We start from the raw sequence: 23,012 nt of genomic DNA, 5'->3' as shown, positions 1-23,012 counted from the left end.
GTTACCCATGGTTTATTTGCAGTTACCTTTGGTTGTACCTATCTTCGTCTTTTCAATTTCTGTGACATCCGTTTGTACAGAAGTCCATTCATTTCGAAGTGAACTACCTACTTTGTTATTCACTGTCGCAATATCGACAGCTTTCGAAAACTTCAAACGTACCTCATCTTTCCTAAGTCTTTGAGTATTCTATTTCCTTCCGCATTGAATTTTCGAGACGATTCTCTTGAACTTCTATCTACTCTTTATTGTCCGCAGCTCGTGGTCGTGCGGTAGCGTTCTCGCTTCCCGCGCCCGGGTTCCCGGGTTCGATTCCCGGCGGGGTCAGGAATTTTCTCTGCCTCGTGATGACTGGCTGTTGTGTGATGTCCTTAGGTTAGTTAGGTTTAAGTTGTTCTAAGTTCTAGGAGAGTGATGACCATAAATGTTATGTCCCATAGTGCTCAGAGCCATTTGACCCACTTTTACTCTTTATTATTTCTAAATTGTGAATTTGGACGATTCTCTTAAACTTCAGTCTACACTTTATTATTATTAAACTTTGACCTAAGTCTACATTTGCTTCTGGGTACGCCTTACTATTCAATACTTGATTTACGAATCTTTGTGTCACCATTTTGGAATATAACTGGAATCTTTCCTTCTTTTCTACGTCTTTTCCAAGTATACCTCCTCCTCTTAGGATTTTCGAACACTATATACACTATTAGCAGAACTCAATTAGTCTTCCTTTTCTCTTATGGTTAGCGCACTGAACTAGTATTCTCGAGGACGATGGTTAAAATCCCCTTTCCAATCATGCAGTTTTTGGTTTTCAGTGATTTTCCTAAATTCCGAGAAGACACCTTTGATAGGGCGTGACGGATTTCCTTCCGCATCCTTCCTTAACACGAGCTTGTACTCCATCCCTAATGATCTCTATTATTCCTACTGCCAAGCGACCATTGTCAGAGCGAGTGTGACTCCTTCCACCGGTAGTCTTCGGCCGCCATTTCTGTTGATTTTTATTTGGCATCAGTTGATGTGATCTACCACGGAACTTACGATATTTTCATTACTAGACAAAGACGCTGCGCTTAGGCCACGTCCTTATCCGTCAAGTACCATGTTTAAAGATAGTAAATCCAGTCTAAATTATCCACTGCGTTTATCACAGTAATATCATTGCAAGGTAAGACATACAGCGCCAACGGAGGAGTAATGGTAGCCCTTGTCTTGAGCACGTTCTGCTCACAATGAAAACACGAAAGAAAGGGACTAACTACAAGATTCATCACGCAGTATTCAGTGGGTTCCCACGCGTTTGAGTAAATGTTGTGCACATGAGAGGGGCGTGGCGTGTTCCTCAATACGTTAGGACACTTGTCAAAACTTCACGCCACACCTAAAACGTTATGTGACTTGCCACACAGGCATGTGACGCGCTTTGAAAGCTTTAGGTCATAGAATAATTTTGCCTTTTCATGATTATTCCTGTACGAGACTCATAGATGAGTAAGCTACATGTCCACACATCTTCTAGGTCGAAGAGTGCAGTCGGAAGGGAACCTGACAAATAATCAAATAGTGGTTTATAAAATTGGGTTCTTTTGAAAGCCAGCGTTATGGAAACACAATTTGTATACTTTTGTATTCACCCATACATGTTTTGTCACCTATGTGTCATCTTCTGTGGGTCAATTTTTTTATTTAAAGTACAATATGACATTTATAATAATGTAACTGTTGCAGGCCTAAGTATTACAATATGATAAAATCGATTGGTTTTGTTTAGACGCTCACCTTAAAATTACATCGCTAATTGAACTGAATTATTATATAACGGTTTTTTGTGTTCTTTTTCGTCATTTTCTGACAGCGTGTCATCTGCAAACTAGCCATGAAGAAAATTAATGCGTTTTTATCAAGAATTTTTTCATGGTTAGCGGTTATGTGCGTTTCTGTACTTACATTTTTCGTCCCGTTGCATGTCTGGTTGGTGTCTCGATCAATGGCTATTCAGTGTACTGTCTCCACACAGTTCTTCACACAATTTTTGCTCACTGGTTCACTTCACATGCACTTACACAGAATGTGGCGAAACGTGACCTGAGCAGACATTTCTGACTCCATTCTCAGTGAAAAGTGTTACATTATTGCCACTGCTCACTTGTTGATCGTTGGCCTTGTGTTTGTTTAGGCAATGATTTTGAATGTTATGTTAGAACTGGTGTGGTCTGGTCGCTGGGAGAGAGCTGAATGCATGTAATTTGTATGTGTGTGTGTGTGTGTGTGTGTGTGTGTGTGTGTGGAGACAGAGAGAGAGAGAGAGAGAGAGAGAGAGAGGGGGAGGGAGAGCTGGAGTAAGGGGTTGGGAAGGAATGAGAAAACAGAAGGTCTTTTTTTCTTTTGAGGGTGTTTGAGTGTTGTTTTCCAGACACACAAACACAGTTCATTTTGTGATGTAATTTTAAGGTGGGCGTCTAAACAAAACAAAGCAAATTGCACGTATTGTAATTCTTAGGCCTACAACAGTTAAATTATTATAAATTTCGTATTGTACTTTGCAGAAATAAAAATTTGACATACAGAAGAAGACACATAGGTGTCGAAACATGTGTGGCTAAACACAAAAAATAAACGAATTGTGTTTGGATCAGGCTGATTTTCAAAACAAATTTTTACTCGCAGACATGGAAGAAGAACAAGAGGAGCTTCAAACCTTAGTAAATGAGTATAGACTTATAAGCAATTTCCAGTGCTACACTGTGAGAGTGGACACACATTTGGGTGGAACAGTTGGCTGTTTAAACATAGGCTTACCAGCGGACTTTGGCGTGATGAAGTGGTGCGAGCTGGAACAGCCTCCCGCACTCTCTCCGCCAATGGAGACTTTGGCGGGGTCGCCGCCGAAGGAAGCGATGTTGCGCTGCACCCACTGCAGCGCCATCTGCTGGTCCTTGAGGCCTGCGTTGCCAGGAATCAGCTCGTCCTCCAGGCTCAGGAAACCTGGAAGCAGAATGTGTGCTTTAGTTTCAGCCAGCTCTACACCAACAAGTAGATTTTTACCTGCAACCTTGGTCGTGGAGGACTCATTGTATTCTACTACAATATTGTCACTGTCTCCCAGTAAAGAATGTACAAAATTTCACATAATCCTGTCTATTTTCTAGTACTTTCCACACTGTCTGCTGCTTCATATTCTTCCATTTTCCTGTATGTGATCATTTCTTTTTATTTTATTGTGGTAGCCGAAGTACTGCATATATTCGGATGTTACTGTTATTAATTCTTTCTTGTAATTGGTTTCTCTATCACTTTCACATTTAATATCTCTTAAAGTAGTTCTGTGAGGTATTAAACTTATTTTATTGTGTTTATTTATTAATGATATCTGTTATAGGCACAGTTTTCGAGCGTAGTGTGTATAACATTTGGTTGACGAGATATTCGCAACTGAGCATCGTGGAATCATATCATAAACCGCTCCAGTTATAAAGGGTTGATTTGTTCATTCTCAAACGGTTTCTGGTAATTTTAAGATCGGCTTCGGGTGAAACAAAAAGGATGATACGCGTCCAGTGTGCGGCAGCCACGCGCCTCTTCGGTTTCGTTTCACGTGATGATTAGGTTTTAGTAGCCTGAAACCGGTCGTGACTGAAGCAATAAATATTTTACAACTGAAGCTCTTTATTATCTGATTGAGTATTTCCTTCAACTGTTTGGTCCCTTTATGTTGATTTATTGTGCTACTTCTTACTTTTTCAAATTATATTACCATCACACTGTCAAAGATGACTATTACAGTACGGTTGTGCCTCAGTTTTGATTATTAGCTTCTTTTCTAATGTTGTTTAGAAACATTGTAACTTGTGACGATGGCCTTGTAAGCCGAAAACTTCATAAATTAGTCCTGTAGTACATATGCAATACAGTGCATTTCATTTACCGTAATGCTGTTCCACCGAGCACCGACGTAAACATCTGTTAATAATTATGTGTGAAATAAAGTGACTTTTAGTGAGACCCTTATACGCACAATCTTCTCGGATTGCATCTGCCATTTCCAGACAAGCATGGAAAAGGTAGTAATATATTGTTAGTTTATCTTGAAATGTGCGAAACAGGATTTTTAACAATAACACTTTTCGTCATGCCTTTTGCCACTGAAGCTAGATTCTAATGTTTGGGCCGCTCTAACATCAGCTAAATGGGTCTAAAGACATCTGGAGAACCACAAACTTTCAGTGCGGCCATAACGGCTGCGACTTATTCTCACATGGCAGCAGAGGGAGGGAGGCGCGACATAACCGGACGCAGGAGTGTCAACAACACGTACTCTTTTTCAGATGACTCCAGAATTCGCATACAGCACCACGATGGAAGTATCCAATTTTGGAGGTTCCAAAGAGAACGAACGTTGCCAAATTTACATTCATCGTCATCATTCCAGCTGGGTACACAGCACGATCATCTCTGGCTCGTTTGGCAGGTGTTTACAGTGTAGTGAGGCATTTAGATGTGCCCTTATGTTGCAAATCACTGTGACATTGTCTTTCAACTTGATAATGCAATATCTCTTGGCTGTGATATAACTCTACACAGGGGCTGTTCGACTGTTGCTCTCACGAACACGTTCTCCAGGTGTTACCCATCGAAAGTATGTAGTTGTGTATTGCGTAGAGACTGGCACCTCATAAGCGCCTCCTCCTAAGGTTGATGTTCTGACAATAAATCGAACCACCGTGGTGAAGATTCTCGAATCAGTAATGAAAGTTCAGTTCGACTCGACACCCTTAACGTTGGAGCCACTGTATCTGTCTAGTGTGGCAACTCACTATTAAATTACGCACCCTGCATGCCTCCCAATTCACCTTCAAAGTTAATCATTTATTCATCCTGCTGTACTATATAGGCATTTTGTTACATGCTATCCTTCACTCTGTTCCAATTTTCGTGGACAACAGAGAAACGTGAGGAAAGGGTGCACACCACGAGAACACGTACACTACTGGCCATTAAAATTGCTACACCACGAAAATTTGACCGACAAGAAGAAGATACTGTGATATGCAAATGATTAGCTTTTCAGAGCATTCACACAAGGTTGGCGCCGGTGGCGGCACCTACAACGTGCTGACATGACGAAAGTTTCCAACCGATTTCTCATAGACAAACGGCAGTTGACCGCCGTTGCCTGGTGAAATGTTGTTGTGATGCCTCGTGTAAGGAGAAATGCGTACCATCACTTTTCCGACTTTGATAAAGGTCGGATTGTAGCCTTTCGCGATTGCGGTTTATCGTATCGCGACATTGCTGCTCGCGTTGGTCGAGATCCAATGATTGTTAGCAGAATATGGAATCGGTGGGTTCAGGAGGCTAATACAGAACGCTGTGCTGGATCCTAACGGCCTCGTACCACTAGCAGTCGAGATGACAGGCATCTTATCCGCATGGGCTGTAACGGATCGTGCAGCCATGTCTCGATCCCTGAGTCAACAGATGGGGACGTTTGCAAAACAACAACCATCTGCACGAACAGTTCGACGACGTTTGCAGTAGCATGGACTATCAGCTCGGAGACCATGGCTCCGGTTACCCTTGACGCTGCATCACAGCAGGAGCGCCTGCGATGGTGTACTCAACGACGAACCGGCGAACCTGGGTGCACGAATGGCAAAACGTCATTTTTTCGGATGAATCCGGATTCTGTTTACAGCATCATTATGGTCGCATCCGTGTTTCGCGACATCGCGGTAAACGCACATTGGAAGCGTATATTCGTCATCGCCATACTGGCGTATCACCCTGCGCGATGGTATGGGGTGCCATTGGTTACACGTCTCGGTGACCTCTTGTTCTCATTGACGGCACTTTGAACAGTGGACGTTACATTTCAGATGTGTTACGACCTTTGGCTCTACCTTTTATTCAATCCCTGCGAAACCGTACATTTTAGCAGGATAATGCTCGACCGCATGTTGCAGGTCCTGTACGGGCCTTTCTGGATTCAGAAAATGTTCGACTGCTGTCCTGGCCAGCACATTTTCCAGATCTCTCACCAACTGAAAACGTTTGGTCAATGGTGACCGAGCAATTGGCTCGTCACAATGCACCAGTCACTACTCTTGATTAACTGTGGTATCGTGTTGAAGCTGCATGGGCAGCTGTACCTGTGCACGCCATCCAAGCTCTGTTTGACTCAATGCCCAGGCGTATCAAGGCAGTTATTACGGCCAGAGGTGGTTGTACTGGGCTCTGATTTCTCAGGATCTATGCACCCAAACTGCGTGAAAATGTAATCACATGTCACTTCTAGTATGATATATTTGTCTAATGAATACCCGTTTACCATCTGCATTTCTTCTTGGTGTAGCAATTTTAATGGGCAGTAGTGTATATACCCACCCAGAGCTGCAAGTCTGTAGTTCATGGTGACGACGATTATGCCGCGGTCGAGGAAGAAGTCTGGTCCAAAGGAGGCCAGCGAAGCTCCTCCGTGTTCGTACGCGCCGCCTGGTATCCAGGCGAGCACGGGCAGCAGCTCCCCGGAGGCGTTGGCCGCCGCCGCCTCCTCCTCCGGCACGAAGACGTTGAGGTAGAGGCAGTCCTCGGAGCCCTTGTCCGGCTGCAGGCACAGCGGCGCCTCCTCCAGGGCGTCCCGTACGCCCTCCCAGGCGACGGGGGGCCGGGATCTCTGTAACAGGCAATGCTTTGTTGCAGCTCGCACGGTAAATGTTGAATTAGTGTGCCATGACGGGATACTGGGAGCGTCCGTCATGGATGAGAAAGGCACAGCTTTCACGTCGCGAAAACCCACGAGGCGGCGCTTTGAAATTGGGGGTGCACACAGCTAGCGCCACCTCAGAGATGGTGGGAGGCGCAACCTCAATTAGAGTTTGGTGGTGTAGAGCCGGTGGATTGGTACACATCGAGTATCGAAACTCCAGCGCGCGAAGCTTTCAATGTGCTGTGTTTCATCTGGATGCGACCCACAACAGAGTAACCCAGTATACCTGCAGTGCGAAATTTCTAAGACAGGCATCGATAGGATGGGGTTGTTTCCTTTGAGGATACATCGGAGAGTTTTATTGAGGTGAAATGTCTCGTACAGTCCTATTCTACTTCAATTCATAGACTTTTTCTCTTGTTATTGCCTGTGCTGGCTATTATTTCCGTATCTGCTCGAAATGGTGACCAGTATGGTCACCGATTGAATTTATTAGATGCGACTAGACTCGTTATTTTGGATTAAATACTTGGAAATTCATTTTAGGATCATAGGTTTTGAAAAGGCTCTTGATATACTGCACTACAATTAAATAGAAAACTTAATGAATATCAGACGATATCCATACATTTCTCTTGAACTATAAAAAGAATAAGTTGGAAATCACGCTTTATTCTGAGCATGGGTAGGAGTGTTGTTGTTGTGGCCTTCAGTGTGGTTTAGTGCAGCTCCCCACAGCAGTCTATCCTATGCTAGCCTCTTCAACTCTCCATAGCTGTTGCAACCTACATTCACTTGAGACTTCTACTCTCGCCAAGCGTTACTCTTCTCCTGCAATTCCTGCGTACCACATTCCCTTCTGTTACGAAATTAACAAGATTTTGTTTTCTTTTTGTGTAGCACGTTATCATCCCAGATACTAGCTACCTGGAAGTCATTCAACCATTTACTCAACTTTTGGGTGGCCTACAGCCCATTTACTCAACTTTTGGGTGGCCTACAGCTGTGGTCCTCCATCCTTTACAACCAATTGTTAGCCTGTTGCTGCCCAGGAATCGTCGCCAGAAACCTGTCCATCAAACCTCCACAGAATCCTCCTCCCCCCCCCCCCCTAAGCTTCTTTTTAAGAGAAAACGAAAGACAGTGCATGTTTTTGTATATTTTTGGCATTTTTCAACACGATATCTTTGTGAGACTGACAAAGAGATATTTTATTGCCCTGAAACTTTGCACAATTGTTTCTTGTAGATACAATAACAATTTAGATCTGATGGTGAAGACTCTTTTCTTGGAAATAATGACTATTTCTAACCATAAATGCTGTCTTAATTGAAACTTCGGAAAATGAAAATGGCTTTCAAGGTGAGCACTTAGTCTGGAAGGTTCCTTTGATAGTGCATTCTCATAAACGAAACACAGTGATTGTTGTGTATACACTATGTGATCAAAAGTATCCGAACACCGACGTTATACCTATTAGGTGCATTGTGCTGCCACCTACTGCCAGGTACTCTATATCAGCGACCTCAGTAGTTATTAGACATTGTGAGAGAGTAGGATGGGGCGCTCCGCGGAACTCACGGACTACGAACGTAGTCAGGTGATTGGGTGTTACTTGTGTCATACGTCTGTACGCGAGATTTCTACACTCCATAACATCCCTAGGTCCACTATTTCCGATGTGATAGTGAAGTGGAAACGTGAAGGAACACGTACAGCACAAAAGCGTACAGGTCGACATTGCCTGTTGACTGACTGAGACCGCCGACAATTGAAGAGGGTCGTTATGTGTAATGGGCAGACGTCTATACAGACCATCATACAGGTATTCAAAACTGCATCAGGATCCACTTCAAGTACTATGACAGTTAAGCGGGAGGTGAGAAAACTAGGATTTCATGGTCGAGCGGCTGCTCATAAGCCACACATGGCGCCGGTAAATGCCAAACGACGCCTCGCTTGGTGTAAAGAGCGTTAACAATGGACGTTTGAACAGTGGAAAAAAGTTGTGTGGGGTGACGAATCACGGTACACAATGTGACGATCCGATGGCTGGGTGTGGGTATGGCGAATGCCCGGTGAACGTCATATGCCAGCGTGTGTAGTGCCAACAGTAAAATTTGGAGACGGTGATGTCATGGCGTGGTTGTATTTTTCTTGGAGAAGGCTTGCACCCCTCATTGTTCTGCGTGGCACTATCACAGCACAGGCCTACATTGATGTTTTAAGCACCTTCTTGTTTCCCACTGGCGAAGAGCAATTCGGTTTGATGACTGCATCTTCCAACACGATCGAGCACCTGTTCATAATGCACGGCCTGCAGCGGAGTGGTTACATGACAATGACATCCCTGTAATGCACTGGCCTGCATTGAGTCCTAACCTGAATCCTGTAGAACAACTTTGGAATGTTTTGAAACGCCGACCTCATGCGAGGACTCACTGACCGACATCGATACCTCTCCTAAGTGCCATTCCCCAAGAAACCTTCCAGCTCCTGATTGAACGTATGTCAGCTAGGGGGAAGCTGTCATCAAGTCTAAGGGTGGGCCAACACCATATTGAATTCGAGCGCTTCCGATTGGGGGGCCAAGAACTTGTAGGTCATTTTCGTCAAGGTCTCCGGATACTTTTGATTACATAGTGCATGTACGCTAAGGAATGAATCCACATTGAGGTATTAATTCAATCACTGGCCGTACTTCCCTTTCTCAACAATTTTGAGAAAATATGTGTCTAAAGGGAGCGTGTTGTATCACTGAGTAGACACAGAAGACTTTCTCAGTGCTGCGCTGAATATTGCCACAACGCACCAAAATGCAAACGTTGCTATAGCGGTTCCAGTTCCAACATTCGGTGGCTGCTAAAGGTGTGAAAAATTCCGTGTGGATTTGGAAACTCCCTTATCGGGGTTTGTTCTGATACTGAGCTCTTCTGACTTGGTGTATCAGTACTGACAGCAACACAGAATACATTATGACATTGCGGTGGGCTTGTAAGTTAAAGTTTTAATACGTATAAAACTTTATCTGAAGTCATCTTCATATGTAGTCTTTTGAAGTTTTTATGGTGTCATTCATAAAGTAACTCCTGGTCGAATATGATTTTAATCAGTGGTATTGAATTTGTAAGTTCGCCCTCCGTTTCTTGAAAAACTAGAGTTCATTCGATATGAAGACAATCGGATCTTTCGAACGGAAAGTTTCAAACAGAACATACCTGGCAACAAGTGATACCTTGTGGCTACCTCACGCGACGTGGTTGTAAATAATTACCAAAAGATATAATTATTGCCGACAGTAAAAGGCAACGTCCGCTGATTTACTTTATTAATCTTCAAACGATATAACATGCCCATATATGTCTTTGCTATTTACATTGAAGTAATTCGGAAACTGAAGTCGTTTATTCGTATGTCTTTACTATTTACAGTGACGTAATTCGGAAACTAAAGTCGTTTATTCCACAGAAACCATTGTTTGTTCGTGTAGGTTATAAACTATTTGGCGTGCCGGTATCGATATTAATGTTAGGTATTCACGTAAACTGTGTGGGTGACATCTGGTTGCGTAAATTTACTTCTGGTCAACGAGAAATAGTCTGCAATTCATGTCATTTGATTAATCTTTCTGCAGGATGTAACTGGTAGAAGTGCAAATTTTTCTATTACTGGCTGAAGACGGTGTACTCAACAACATTATAACCATATTTAAGTCATTTGCTGACTAATAGTAATAGCTATTACGTGTATTATGTTTTTAAGTTGGGTATTACCTTCAAATACATGTGGCAAGAACAAGCTACTAACACCTACTTTCCCCCGGGAAGCAGGTCACGTGTTGAAGTGTGGACACGTGGATGCAAAACGGTTAGTCTATTGTGCCAGGTTTCGTTCACTTCGTGGCACAGTTAGGCCATGCAGCACACGACAAGTCGTGAAGTTTTCGAAGCGTTTGTGGGAAGATTGTTCGTCGGAGAGAAAAAAGAATCAATACACTGATGTGTGTTCAGATCAAGGTGCCACATATAAAGATATATGCTCTTATACCCGTTACACCACGCACATCAAACAACAGCCGCTCCAAGTATAACTGCTCGAGTACTTCTCATGTTTTCACTTGCCCATTTGCCGTGACTCCATTTCCAGATGTCAAGTCGGTCGATGTCAACCGTAATCATTTATCTGCTGGATGCGACAGTGTCCCGGCCACCACAAGAAAAAAAAAAACGCAACAATAAAGAATACCAGAGGGTATGGTTAGTCAGCTAGAGTAGGCTCAGTGAGAACGTATTACAAACCGTCTTGATATTGTCGTACCAATATTTAGGGAACTGAGTTTTCATATACACTCCTGGAAATTGAAATAAGAACACCGTGAATTCATTGTCCCAGGAAGGGGAAACTTTATTGACACATTCCTGGGGTCAGATACATCACATGATCACACTGACAGAACCACAGGCACATAGACACAGGCAACAGAGCATGCACAATGTCGGCACTAGTACAGTGTATATCCACCTTTCGCAGCAATGCAGGCTGCTATTCTCCCATGGAGACGATCGTAGAGATGCTGGATGTAGTCCTGTGGAACGGCTTGCCATGCCATTTCCACCTGGCGCCTCAGTTGGACCAGCGTTCGTGCTGGACGTGCAGACCGCGTGAGACGACGCTTCATCCAGTCCCAAACATGCTCAATGGGGGACAGATCCGGAGATCTTGCTGGCCAGGCTAGTTGACTTACACCTTCTAGAGCACGTTGGGTGGCATGGGATACATGCGGACGTGCATTGTCCTGTTGGAACAGCAAGTTACCTTGCCGGTCTAGGAATGGTAGAACGATGGGTTCGATGACGGTTTGGATGTACCGTGCACCACTATTCAGTGTCCCCTCGACGATCACCAGTGGTGTACGGCCAGTGTAGGAGATCGCTCCCCACACCATGATGCTGGGTGTTGGCCCTGTGTGCCTCGGTCGTATGCAGTCCTGATTGTGGCGCTCACCTGCACGGCGCCAAACACGCATACGACCATCATTGGCACCAAGGCAGAAGCGACTCTCATCGCTGAAGACGACACGTCTCCATTCGTCCCTCCATTCACGCCTGTCGCGACACCACTGGAGGCGGGCTGCACGATGTTGGGGCGTGAGCAGAAGACGGCCTAACGGTGTGCGGGACCGTAGCCCAGCTTCATGGAGACGGTTGCGAATGGTCCTCGCCGATACCCCAGGAGCAACAGTGTCCCTAATTTGTTGGGAAGTGGCGGTGCGGTCCCCTACGGCACTGCGTAGGATCCTACGGCCTTGGCGTGCATCCGTGCGTCGCTGCGGTCCGGTCCCAGGTCGAAGGGCACGTGCACCTTCCGCCGACCACTGCCGACAACATCGATGTACTGTGGAGACCTCACGCCCCACGTGTTGAGCAATTCGGCGGTACGTCCACCCGGCCTCCCGCATGCCCACTATACGCCCTCGCTCAAAGTCCGTCAACTGCACATACGGTTCACGTCCACGCTGTCGGGGCATGCTACCAGTGTTAAAGACTGCGATGGAGCTCCGTATGCCACGGCAAACTGGCTGACACTGACGGCAGCGGTGCACAAATGCTGCGCAGCTAGCGCCATTCGACGGCCAACACCGCGGTTCCTGGTGTGTCCGCTGTGCCGTGCGTGTGATCATTGCTTGTACAGCCCTCTCGCAGTGTCCGGAGCAAGTATGGTGGGTCTGACACACCGGTGTCAATGTGTTCTTTTTTCCATTTCCAGGAGTGTATTTCTCTCCGTAAGTAACTACATGTACATCCGTGAAAGGTAGCACATAACGCCTACTCCCCACCGTCTTATCCGCGCCCCTTTCTCTTTGCAACGTCTCCACTCTCACTGAAACCCTTATCTTTCCGTCACCTACCCCCCGCTCTCCCTGACCCCAGTACCCAGTAAAGTGATAAAACAACCCTCCCCTTCAAGATCTTGGTCGCTATAACGGTCAGTTTTGGGACCGTTGCCGTACATGATTTTAGCTTAGTGTCACGTGGCTTCATTTACCGAAAAATACGGAAATACTCATATCGGATAATACCAATCTCGTAAATAGTTGCTGAACGCTTGACGATTTGAGCGAGTCGACGAAGATATTTATAGAGATGTGAGGGGCACTCCATGTGACGGTCTGAACAGTCAGGCAGTGAAACAAGTGCCATCGACCCATTGTAATGTCTACGGACGGGGCTCAACTGGAGGCCGGCTACAGCAGAGAAGACGTCGATATACTCACCACGAACCTGAGCTCCCCGATCGGTGGCTCGGCGAACGGGATGGCCAGGTACCTGTGGTACGTCGTCCCCAGCACCGTCTGCTCCACGCTGCCTCGCAGGTCGCCCTGCTCCACCGTGGCGTACGCGTACTGCGCCTGTGGACGGAGGTAACGCGTCAGCAAGAGATTCTGCGTGCTATTCGAATCTGGCTTGAATTACTAACGTTAAAACTATTTCTATTTTTTTATAGCGATTAGGAGACATGGCTGTAGAGTAACCCCGCGCAATATTCATTGAACAAGCAGAAAAAGAATCCAAGCAGAGATTTGGAAAGGGAATTATATTTCAGGGGGAAGAAGTAAATACTTTGTTTTGAAGATGACATTGAAATGGAACGGACAACGTCTTGAAGAGATTACAAGGTGAATATGGAAAATAGCAAAATGAGGGTTATGAAGTGTACTTGAATTAAAACAAGTTATTTTAAGGAAAATAGATTAGGAAATGAGACTCTAAGAGTGGTTTCCATTTTGGCAGAATGTCGACGACCGAAGCAGAGATTATACACAGTGATTTTTCCACCGCATACAAACTCTAGGGATTGACCGATGTCAGGAAGCGGAACAGAAAAGGTCTGATGAACTTATCTCCGGAAATGCACGGTTTCCATGCTCGAGACCATTTATTCAATCATATATTGTTACAGAGACTGCGGTCTAATACTCGCTGTACCATGAAGCCACCGTTACTGTATGTATTTGCAAATGTGACTCAACGCATGCGTTTACGCGCCGTAGCATATTCTGTCTCACACGTAAAATCGGCCAGGTTGCATCCGAACTGTGCCAGAGGCAGCATGAATGCGCTGCTCCAGTGTCTCCACATCTGGAATGGGCTCTGCTTACACTTTTAAGATGGCCACATAACCAGAAATCCCACTGACTGGGATCCGGTGAACGAGCAGGCCATGCCACTGGACCCCCTCGTCTGATCCATCGACCACATAAGATGCGTCCGGACGTTAACGTCAAAGTGAGCTGGCGAACCATCATGTAGCAGCCACATAACCCTTCTTCCAGCAGGGGAAGCAAAGTCACCCGCAAGAAACGCCCATAGTTCCGGTCTGTTAGGCGACGTGGAAATACGGTCACCAATCATGTCGACCTGCACATTACTGCTGCACCGATGCTGATGATTCGCTGTCACCATACAATGGGCGTTCTGCATACTATCCCACAGATGACTCTAATGAAAGGTGAAGATAGCACTCCTCATAAAAATGGCCTCATCTACGAACCAGCTGGTTGACATAAATCCCAGAATGGTGGTTGTCTGGTGAAGAGACCAGTGGCAAAACTGCTGCTGATGTGGAAAGTCGGTCGCCAGTAAGCCCTGCGCACGCTGTTGATGAAAAGGCTAGTAACAATTGAAAATGTTCCACACGGTCGTATGGCTTAGCCTGTACTGGCGGGTCAACTGCCTGGTATTGACACGGCGGTAGCCTTCCACGCTGTTAATCAATCTTCCTCCAGATCTGGAGTCCGAATATTTCGGGTACGTCCTTCATGATTTCCTGCTTCCTAAAACGACCCTGTCTCGGACAAACGGCAAAACACTGTTGCAAACATTGAATGCCGTGGTTGTTGTCGACGGGGTAGGTCTCCTAATACAACCTTGCTGCCCGCCACCCGTTGCCATTTGCCTTTCCGCAAGTAAACATAATGTCGACAAGCTCTTGATCGAATACAGAATCATTGCTTACAACGCTGTACCACATTCACTACAAGATGAGTCAGCAAGAGAAGTGAATTGGACACAACATTACCAGTTGCTATGATAGGAGAGGCCGCTAAGGCCTGACGTATGAGGAGAGTACCATCCTCTAGCAGAAAACCATACACAGTGTAACTGTGGCTGTATGGTACAGCGCTCATTAGACGGCGGTCTCTGTAACAAAGTATGATTGAATAAATGTTCTCTAGTATTTGTTTCAAAAATGGTTCAAATGACTCTGAGTACTATGGGACTAAACATCTGAGGTCACATTTCCCTAGAACTTAGAACAACTGGAACCTAAGTAACCTATGGGCATCACACACATCCATGCCCGAGGCAGGATTCGAACCTGTGACCGTAGCAGTCACGGGGTTCCGGACTGAAGCGCCTAGAACAGCTCGGCCAATCCGGCCAGCGCATTTATCCTCTCATTGATCAATCACTAGAGCTTGTACACGGTGGAAAAAATCACCCTGCATAAAATTTAGACTGACAATAGCACGAAAATTGAAATACTCTGCCGCAGTTTCTGCCTGTATGTCTTAAATACTCTCAGGAACTACTGAAGGGATTCTGATGCGGTTCCCACTGTTAGATATACTCGTTCAGGAGGAATGTTTGTGGACGTAACGTATTACCACTAAGCAACGATATGTGTGCAATCAATGTACTTTTATCAGTTCCATAATTAGCTGCCATGTCGAGTGACATCTCGGAGCAATGATGAGAGCTACGAGCTGGTCAGTTACACAGGTGGCCATGTCTGATGGGAAAAGCAGTACACAGCTGCCACAACTCAAGACAGCAGCGAAACGTGAACGAATATATACGCTTATTATAATGTCCTGCCCGGAGTTTTTCTCTGTGTACGTACAGAATATTCACTGGAGCTACTGTAGGCATTTAGATATGGGTTTCACTACTACATTGATACATGAGGAATGTTTGTCTATTTCATTTGTAAATATTTCACGCAAATTCACTGAACTGTAATTCTGTTTGTCCACTAAGTTGTGGCTCTTGCGAGTTTTCCTGACCTTTGCTATTAAATAGTTCTAGTTATACGAAAAATGATGTGGAGCAATTGTTGCCAGAGCTAAAGAAAAGTCAAGGACACTCCGTTATATCTATTAAGACAAAGGCACAATAACAAATAGATTAGTTTCCAAGATACACGATGAAAAACTTCACCTTAAATGAGTTATAATGGTAACAAAAAATGAACCTTTATCAAATTAAACATGATCGCCGCTTCATGCATTTAGATAATAACAGTTTTATCCAAAACGTTTTGGGCAAGTAATTTAGTAATTACAAGTGTTTTGCGTCTGACCGTGGATACTTAAAAGTGTACTCGTGCGAAGTCGGGACTGGTAGGTAGTTCCTGATAAATTTGTAAAGCTCGAACGTCTGTGAAAGTATTAGGAAGTTTTTTCTGAGTGTATTTGTACAGAGTGTAGTCTAATACGGAAGGGAATGTGGACGATAGGCCGTTCAGTAAGAAAAGAACAGAGCCTTTTGAAACGTGTAAGGAGAATTGTGAAGGGTAAGATGAATAGATCGGATAGCTAATGAGTACGTAGCGAATCGTAGTGAGAAATAAAGAACTTTATGGCACAATGTGAATGAAATGAGTGATTCCTTGACAGTATTTATCCTACAGCACTGTACCTCCGCTAGTTTCATAATGAAGGTAAGAGTGTGGACTAAAAATTATAAAGATCCCGGTTCAAATGAATGCAGCTTCTAGCAGTTATCTAGATGTGAAGAAACTTGTACAGAGTGGACTAGCGTAAAGAGCTGCATCGAACCACTCTTTGGAGTGGAGACCGTAACAACAACAACAACAACAATATTTGGAGTGGAGACCGGAACAAGAACAACAACAGCCGCACGTCATGCATTCTCGCTTGCTAAATAGACACGTGACGAAACGCGCTGTACTCCTTTGCATGACGTATCTTGTTGAATGACAAGAAACACACAAAACTGGTTTGGAATCTGTTACTTTTTGTGCGGAGTATAATTAGTGCACCCATAGTAAGATGCTCCAGACTTCCGTCATATACTAGAAATTTACTGAATCTTGGAGACTGGAACTTCGTTAATGTAGCAAAAAACGGTCGTGATCACGTTTTCGGACTCTCCATTCACTTTTCTTGGCTTGGTTTGGATTTGGGTTGTAGATCTTTATTTGTAAATAAAAACTGCATAGTGCAATTTATTCCAGTGTTTACCAAGTTTAGTGACATGTATCAAACCGATCACTTAAGACGGATTCAACAAAAAGAATGTCTGTGTCATACCTATATAATTGAATGTTTATGACGGCTATTGCACTTGACAAAATGTTCCGCTATTTTTCGTAAACTTAAGGCATTTCCCAAGCCACCACAGTACGGCAATTGTGCTTCATTGAGCGATAGTATGAAATGTGCTTCATGGAGAACGACAATACCAAATCACATGTGACGACAATAAAACTACAGAATATTTCACCAAAAGAGGTCATCACAGTGACGCAAATTTTCGGATTGTTAAGTCAAGAATTTCAGGTATGTATGCCAAAGGCACAAGCAGAAGATGAAAGAAGAGAGAGAACATATATAACGCTACTAAAAGGAAATCACTATGTGGAAGCACATGATAGTCTGACAATCATGGAGGATTTCATCTTTTACCAGTGTTAGGAATAGACCAAAGGATTGTGGGAGAAAGTGGGCTCGGTCGTAAGAAAGGGACGAGAAATTGTAACTGATTTCTGCTTTAAATTCCACCCGATAATAGCAAATACACTGTTCAAAAGTTACAAGAGAAGGATGTATACCTGGAGAAAATCTTTAGATACGGAAAGATTACAGCTAGACTGCATCGGTTGCACAGAGGTATCGAAGTCGTATACTGGGTTGCAGGAGTACGCAGATAAAAGTGTGGGTGATAATTTAGTAGTTATCAGAAGCAGGTTTAAATTTAAGAGACTCGTCCAGAAGAATAAATGTGAAAAAATGGGATACTGTAGAACCCAGTAATAAGGTCACTGTGGCTATAAATTATGCGATAATGAATACTACATAGGCAGATCAGTTGAAGCTGACAGGGGCATCTCTAAAAACGGGAATCAAAGAAGTGGGACAGGCAAGGCAGGTAACAGCGAAGACTCTTTGGACACAGAAGAAATACTTCAACTCATCGGCGAAAGAAGTACAAAAACGTCCAGGGAAATTCAGAAATAAATGCAAGTCATTTACGAATTAAATAAACAGGAAATTCAGGGAACCCAACGCACAATACGGTTGTGAAGAACTCGAAAAAAAATGTTGTCGCAAGGAAGTTTACAACATAGAGAAGAGTTTAAAAAGGTTTCAGTGACAGTGAAAGCAATGACGTCAACATTAATGGCTATGGAAATTCGATAAGAGCTAAGGAGAGAACGGATAGAGTGCATTGAAGACCACTACAGGGGATGGTATTTGTCTGATGATATGACTGTGGCTGAAATGGGAGACTTAGATGATACAGTGTTTAGGTTTAATACAGCTTCGAAGACTTCAGATCAAATAAGACAGAAGAGACAGATAATACTCCTTCAGAATTTCTGAAGTCAGCTGGGAAGTGGAAGCTAAGCGACTATTAAAGATGGTGTGTGCAATGTATGAGCCTGGAGATACCATCGAATTGCATGGAAAAATATCTTCCATTAAATTCCGAAGGCAGCAAGTGCAGATACTTGCTAGAATTATCGCACAGTCTACTGGTCATGCAACCAACTTGCTGACAAGACAGATACACAAAAGAAAGGAAATTTTGTAATATGTTATATGATGATCAGTTTGCGTTTAGGAAAGGTACAGACGCCACAGCAGCAGCCTAACGTTGCGAATGATAATGGAAGCTACACTTACAAAAGACCAAGGGACGTTGCTAGGATTTGTCGTCATGAAATTTGCGTTCGATAATGTAAAAGAAGTACTGAGAACAGTAAAAGTAAGCTATAGGGGAAGACGGATAATAATCTATACGTACAAGAGCGTGGAAGTCAAAAAACGCAGTGCTCGGATTAAAAAGAGTATAAGAGAGGGATGTAGCCGTTCGCCCCTGCTGTTCAATCCATATGTCGAAGAAGTAATGACCGAATTAAAAGAAAGGTTCAAGCTTGGGATTAAGGTTAAAGGCGGAGAGATATCAATGATAAGATTCTCTGATGACATTGCTGTCCTCAATAAGAGTGTAGAAGAATTACAGGATGTGTTGAATGAGTACGGAAAATGGATTAATAGTAAATCGAAGAAAGCGAAACTAGTGACGTGTAACAGAAATGAGATTAGTGATAAATTTAACATCGACAGTGTGTAAGCGATGTTAAGGAATTTTGCTTCGTTGGAAGCAAAATAACACCCGATGGACGAGACAGGGAGGACATTAAAAAAAGGAGAACAGTGCAGGTGGACAAGAGTCTTCTAAAATCAAACATCGAACTTAATCAAAGGAAGAATTTCGTGAGAATGTACTTTTTGACTGTAGCATTTCATAGTAGTGAATCTTGGATTGTGGGTAAACAGAAACATAAGCAAATCGTTGCGTTTGATATGTCTTACTAGAGATTGGTGTTAAAAATTAAGTGGTCTGATTACATCAGGAAAGATGAGGTCCTCCGCAGAATTGACGAAAGAAGGGTCATACTGAAAACACTGACAAGAAGAAAGGTCCGAATGATAGGACATTTGTCAAAACATCAACGAACACTTTTTTGTGGAGATTGAGATATATCTAACACCTAACTGAGGACGTAGGCTGCAAGTGATACTCTGAGATGAAGAAGCTGACACAAGTGAATAATTCATGACGAGCCGCTGTGAACCAGTCAGAAGACTAATAACTCAAAAAAAAGTTTGGGAGTAACAGACGCTTACCTAACACGCCAGTGGCCTAGACATGCGGTAAGCACATGGCAGCATTAATTTTGGTGTTGGTTTAAGATATTGTTTCGCTATAATCTTCAAGAAATAAAATAGTCAAATGAAGTACATAATCGTTGCAGGTGCTGAAAATTTACACATACACGTCAAGCAGTCGTGTACAACTATTGCCGACGAAACCGCTTTATCTCTGTAATTTGCTTCGAGTGAGATGAATTACCTACAGATGGTGGGAAGTTATTTACTCAGGAGTGTCTTAGATAAGACAGTATCTAACAGTAACAGTATGTTGATGACTGTGATAAGAAGATTAAACTGTAATATTAATCATATAAAGGTGATTTAAGTTACGTGAAAATTTTCAGTATTTCACAGACGGTTCGATTTATCGAAACATGATTTTCCTTACGTTTGTTGATACGTCAATGATGTATTAGGAAGGACAGGAACACAGCAATTAGTCTCATTCCCGCTGGTTGTTCCTTATTCTTACACATATCCAGATTTCAGGTATAAATATCCATCATTAGTGCATAATCCAACAACTCCCAGTAGCACAAATCACTGTATGACTTTAGAGGTGTGCAGACAGAAGGAAACAGTCAGTTTCCTTATGCCTGTACACCAGTAAAATCATGTGGTGACATGCAGGCTACAGCTGGAGGTTTGTTGGGTTATAAGTTACTCAAATGCACTAAAGATGGCTATTTATATCTGAAATTTGGATATGTGTAAGAATAAGGAAAAACCAGCGGGATTGCGACTGACTGCTGCGTTCCTATCCTTCCTTACAATAACATACAGTCGTTATGCACAACGATTTCGTATGGATTCATAGTTAGTGAAATGATATACTTCTGTTAATAGCATCCATTAGCTCATGGAAATGAGAGTCGTGATACAAGGCTCGCTAAAGCTTGCAGCGAAGTTTATTGCAAACAGTACTATTTCTTTGGAATATGTCAAAAGCTTAGTAAATGAGCTGAGAAGCTTCATAAAACACAAGCAATAATATTAGTTTACTGTGACAAAATATGGATAATACATTACTTTGTGATAAGTACTGCCGCTACAATACATACGTCGTTTGGTGGCTCTTACAACTGCAAAATATCTTATCTAAATAAAAAATACTTACCTCTAGAAATAATTTCTAAATTAATACATCTATCCCTAGGGACGAGTAGAGAGTGTATGGTTAAGTGAGCAAGAAACCTGTCGGGAGATACACAATTTTTACGCTACAGGTACAAACATTTTGCTTCTGCCTTCCGCATCATGTGCAGAGTGAAAATCGGAATTATCTTACGTTTTAATTATCTTAAATTTACAGAAAACTGGCGGACAAAAATGTCCAATTCTAACCTCTAATGTAACAATAGAGTATAATCAGAGAAAGGACAAACATATGCCACACGAAAATGCAACCACTCGCAACCACCTCAACATCTGACATTGTTTGTTGCTGTGCTACAGAAATTGTTCGTGTCGGAACATCCGTTCTAGTATCAGAATATTGTCTATTATTTTAATTGAAGAAAAGGGAAGTAATTACTGAAATCAGCTACATCGGGACTTTCTGCGGAACCAGTAGCGGCAAGTGAAAATGTGTGCTGGAGGAAGATTCGAACCCGGGATTTCCTGCTTAGTAGTTGCGTTAACCATTGCGCCATCCGCAGACAGCATTCATCGCAGTTGCCCGTACTGTCTCGCTACATCCCTCAGCCGAACCACATTCCCACCTAGCGCCGTCTGTCATCAGTTCCCGACCATGTCCTCCATACTCGCCATTTTGAGATTCCCACGTGCACATAACTGTGCATCCACAATGAAGGTGGTGGATTCATTACCCATCGAGGCGATTCAGTTATACGAATGTGTGATGCCTGTTCTTTCGGACAAGTAAAAACTGCCTGACCAAAACGTGAAGCACCGAGAAGACATGGTAAGTTGTCAATTTAAATTTGTACACATATACACCATCGGTGTGAAACTAAATGATTAGAGCAGCAATTCTTTGTGACAGGTAGAAAGACCAACAAAGGGCGTTACTATTGCATGTATTCGCTGTTATTACCATGCCTCGTAAGGGTTATGAGGGGCGTGAAAAGCGTCAGATGTTGGGTGATCTCTGTGAAGGATTTGGAGATGCCATGTACTCCTGTGAAACAGCGTCATCAGCACCTAACACAGCTAGGAAGGGGCCTCATTGTGTGTCACCATTTGGTCTGTTCGTCGAATGAAGTGGTATCCAAATTTGTAGGTCATTCGGAAATGACACTAGCACGATTCTGGAGTGCACGTGAACGTGAGGGCAGGCATTTTTGCCCTCAAGGTTCCATTTCACCACATCGGCCTTCAACAAAAGAGGATCCCAGTATTGTACACGAAGCACGTCAGGGCACATTCGCACCAGCGCTTACCGTCTGAGAACCAGTAATGGACTTATTCGAACATTCTGTGTCACTCTTTACCACTGGTTGAGACTAGCATCACCGAGACGTCGCAACACAAACGGCTTTGCTTGGGGCAGTCCGTGACTGGGAGGCCTAGACTGCTGATGATGGCGTTGGATTGCGTTCAGTGATTCATAGCAGTTCTGCACTATACCGGATGACAGCCGTCGGCTTGTATGGCGGCGACATGGGAAAGAGGTCCCATTCTTCCCATGTTTTGAAATTGCACATAGTAGTCGCTCCGAGATTCATGGTGTAGGGAGCCATCGGCTATGATTTCTGGTCACAGCTATTTGTGATTGAGGGAACTCAGATGGAACGATGGTACGTTTTCGGACATCCTGCGTCCTCGTGTGTTTTCTCTCATGCGACAGCATCGTGGTGCAGAACAGTGCTCGTTCGCACATGGCATTTGTTTCTATGAACTGTCTGCGTGAGTTTGAGGTATCCCCGTTTCCAGTAAGATAACCAAACCTTTCCCCAACAGAACATTAGTTGAAGTAATGTACACAAGCGACGATTACATTTCGTACTAAGTGCCACTCTTTGGAGTTTTAACATTCCTCCCGACACGCCTCTATCCTAAAGAATTATGTTACTAATTCTTAGCTAATGTTGTTGCTGCTACATGGTCGATAAGCAAACGAAACATTATTATCAGCCTCAACAGCCATACAGCAGAGGTTTAAGAAAGGATGTAGCGAGGCTGCTTGCAAAATTTGTGTTCATTTCGCGGTTACTTGTGGCGGTGCGTGAGGTCTGAAGGCCAGGACGATAACAGTTGGCTCTGCAGGACAGAACGTTACTCACACAAATGCGTAACAGACGATCTGTGCGTGCAATGCTGCAATGGGAAGCACTGATACCAAACTGTATTTTATTATTTGTTTTCTCTATCCTC

At 43.7% G+C, this 23,012-nt stretch overlaps 1 protein-coding gene across 1 annotated transcript in view; it reads right to left on the bottom strand.

Annotated features, from left to right (window-relative positions):
- LOC126413001 (venom carboxylesterase-6-like) overlaps nt 1–23,012 on the bottom strand; it is a 142,163-nt gene that overhangs the window by 58,102 nt on the left and 61,049 nt on the right. The window contains exons 2-4 of the mRNA XM_050082894.1: nt 12,984–13,118; nt 6,388–6,676; nt 2,803–2,988 (exon numbers count right to left, since the gene is read on the bottom strand). Of these exons, the coding sequence (XP_049938851.1) occupies nt 2,803–2,988; nt 6,388–6,676; nt 12,984–13,118 (610 nt within the window). The remainder of the gene's footprint in view (nt 1–2,802; nt 2,989–6,387; nt 6,677–12,983; nt 13,119–23,012) is intronic.

This window comes from Schistocerca serialis, chromosome 7 (genome assembly GCF_023864345.2).
Source record: "Schistocerca serialis cubense isolate TAMUIC-IGC-003099 chromosome 7, iqSchSeri2.2, whole genome shotgun sequence".
Lineage (NCBI taxonomy): Eukaryota > Metazoa > Arthropoda > Insecta > Orthoptera > Acrididae > Schistocerca > Schistocerca serialis.
Note: the sequence above shows the minus strand (reverse complement) of the source record. Positions and strands in the feature narration are given on the sequence as shown.